The sequence below is a fragment of the Bison bison genome, unplaced genomic scaffold (assembly GCF_000754665.1).
Source record: "Bison bison bison isolate TAMUID 2011002044 unplaced genomic scaffold, Bison_UMD1.0 scf7180017864160, whole genome shotgun sequence".
In the NCBI taxonomy this organism is placed as follows: domain Eukaryota; kingdom Metazoa; phylum Chordata; class Mammalia; order Artiodactyla; family Bovidae; genus Bison; species Bison bison.
Genome location: NW_011494732.1, coordinates 8,022,804 through 8,023,135, shown reverse-complemented (window position 1 = coordinate 8,023,135; position 332 = coordinate 8,022,804). Strand labels below are relative to the sequence as shown.

At 70.8% G+C, this 332-nt stretch overlaps 1 protein-coding gene across 1 annotated transcript in view; it reads right to left on the bottom strand.

The window, feature by feature from the left end:
* The window catches only part of CUX2 (cut-like homeobox 2), a 280,298-nt gene extending 280,124 nt beyond the window's left edge, over positions 1–174 (bottom strand). The window contains exon 1 of the mRNA XM_010841427.1: positions 5–174. Coding sequence (XP_010839729.1) covers positions 5–174 — 170 coding nt within the window. The remainder of the gene's footprint in view (positions 1–4) is intronic.
* Between the last annotated feature and the right edge of the window lie 158 nt (positions 175–332).

Below are 332 nucleotides of genomic sequence, written 5' to 3'. Positions count from 1 at the left end.
GCACGCGGCGCGCTTCGCGGCCTCCCCGGGCGCCGCGAAGTTGGGAGGCGCGCAAAGTGCGGCGCAAGGGGGGTTGCCCGAGGTCCCGCCTGCAGCCCCCCGCCTGGAACCGCAGACCCTGCCTTCCTCGCGCCTCACTCCGCCGCTCACCCGCCGGCTCGCTCCCCGGGCCATGGGCTCACTAGCGCTTCTCCATGGTCGCAGCGGCTAATCGATGATTGAACCGAACAAAGAGCAGCGGCGAGATCAATTCCTAATACCTATCGATAGGCAGCGGGCAGTCGAGCCCCTGCGAGCCCCAGCAGCCGCCGCCCGCCTCCCCAGGGCTCCCG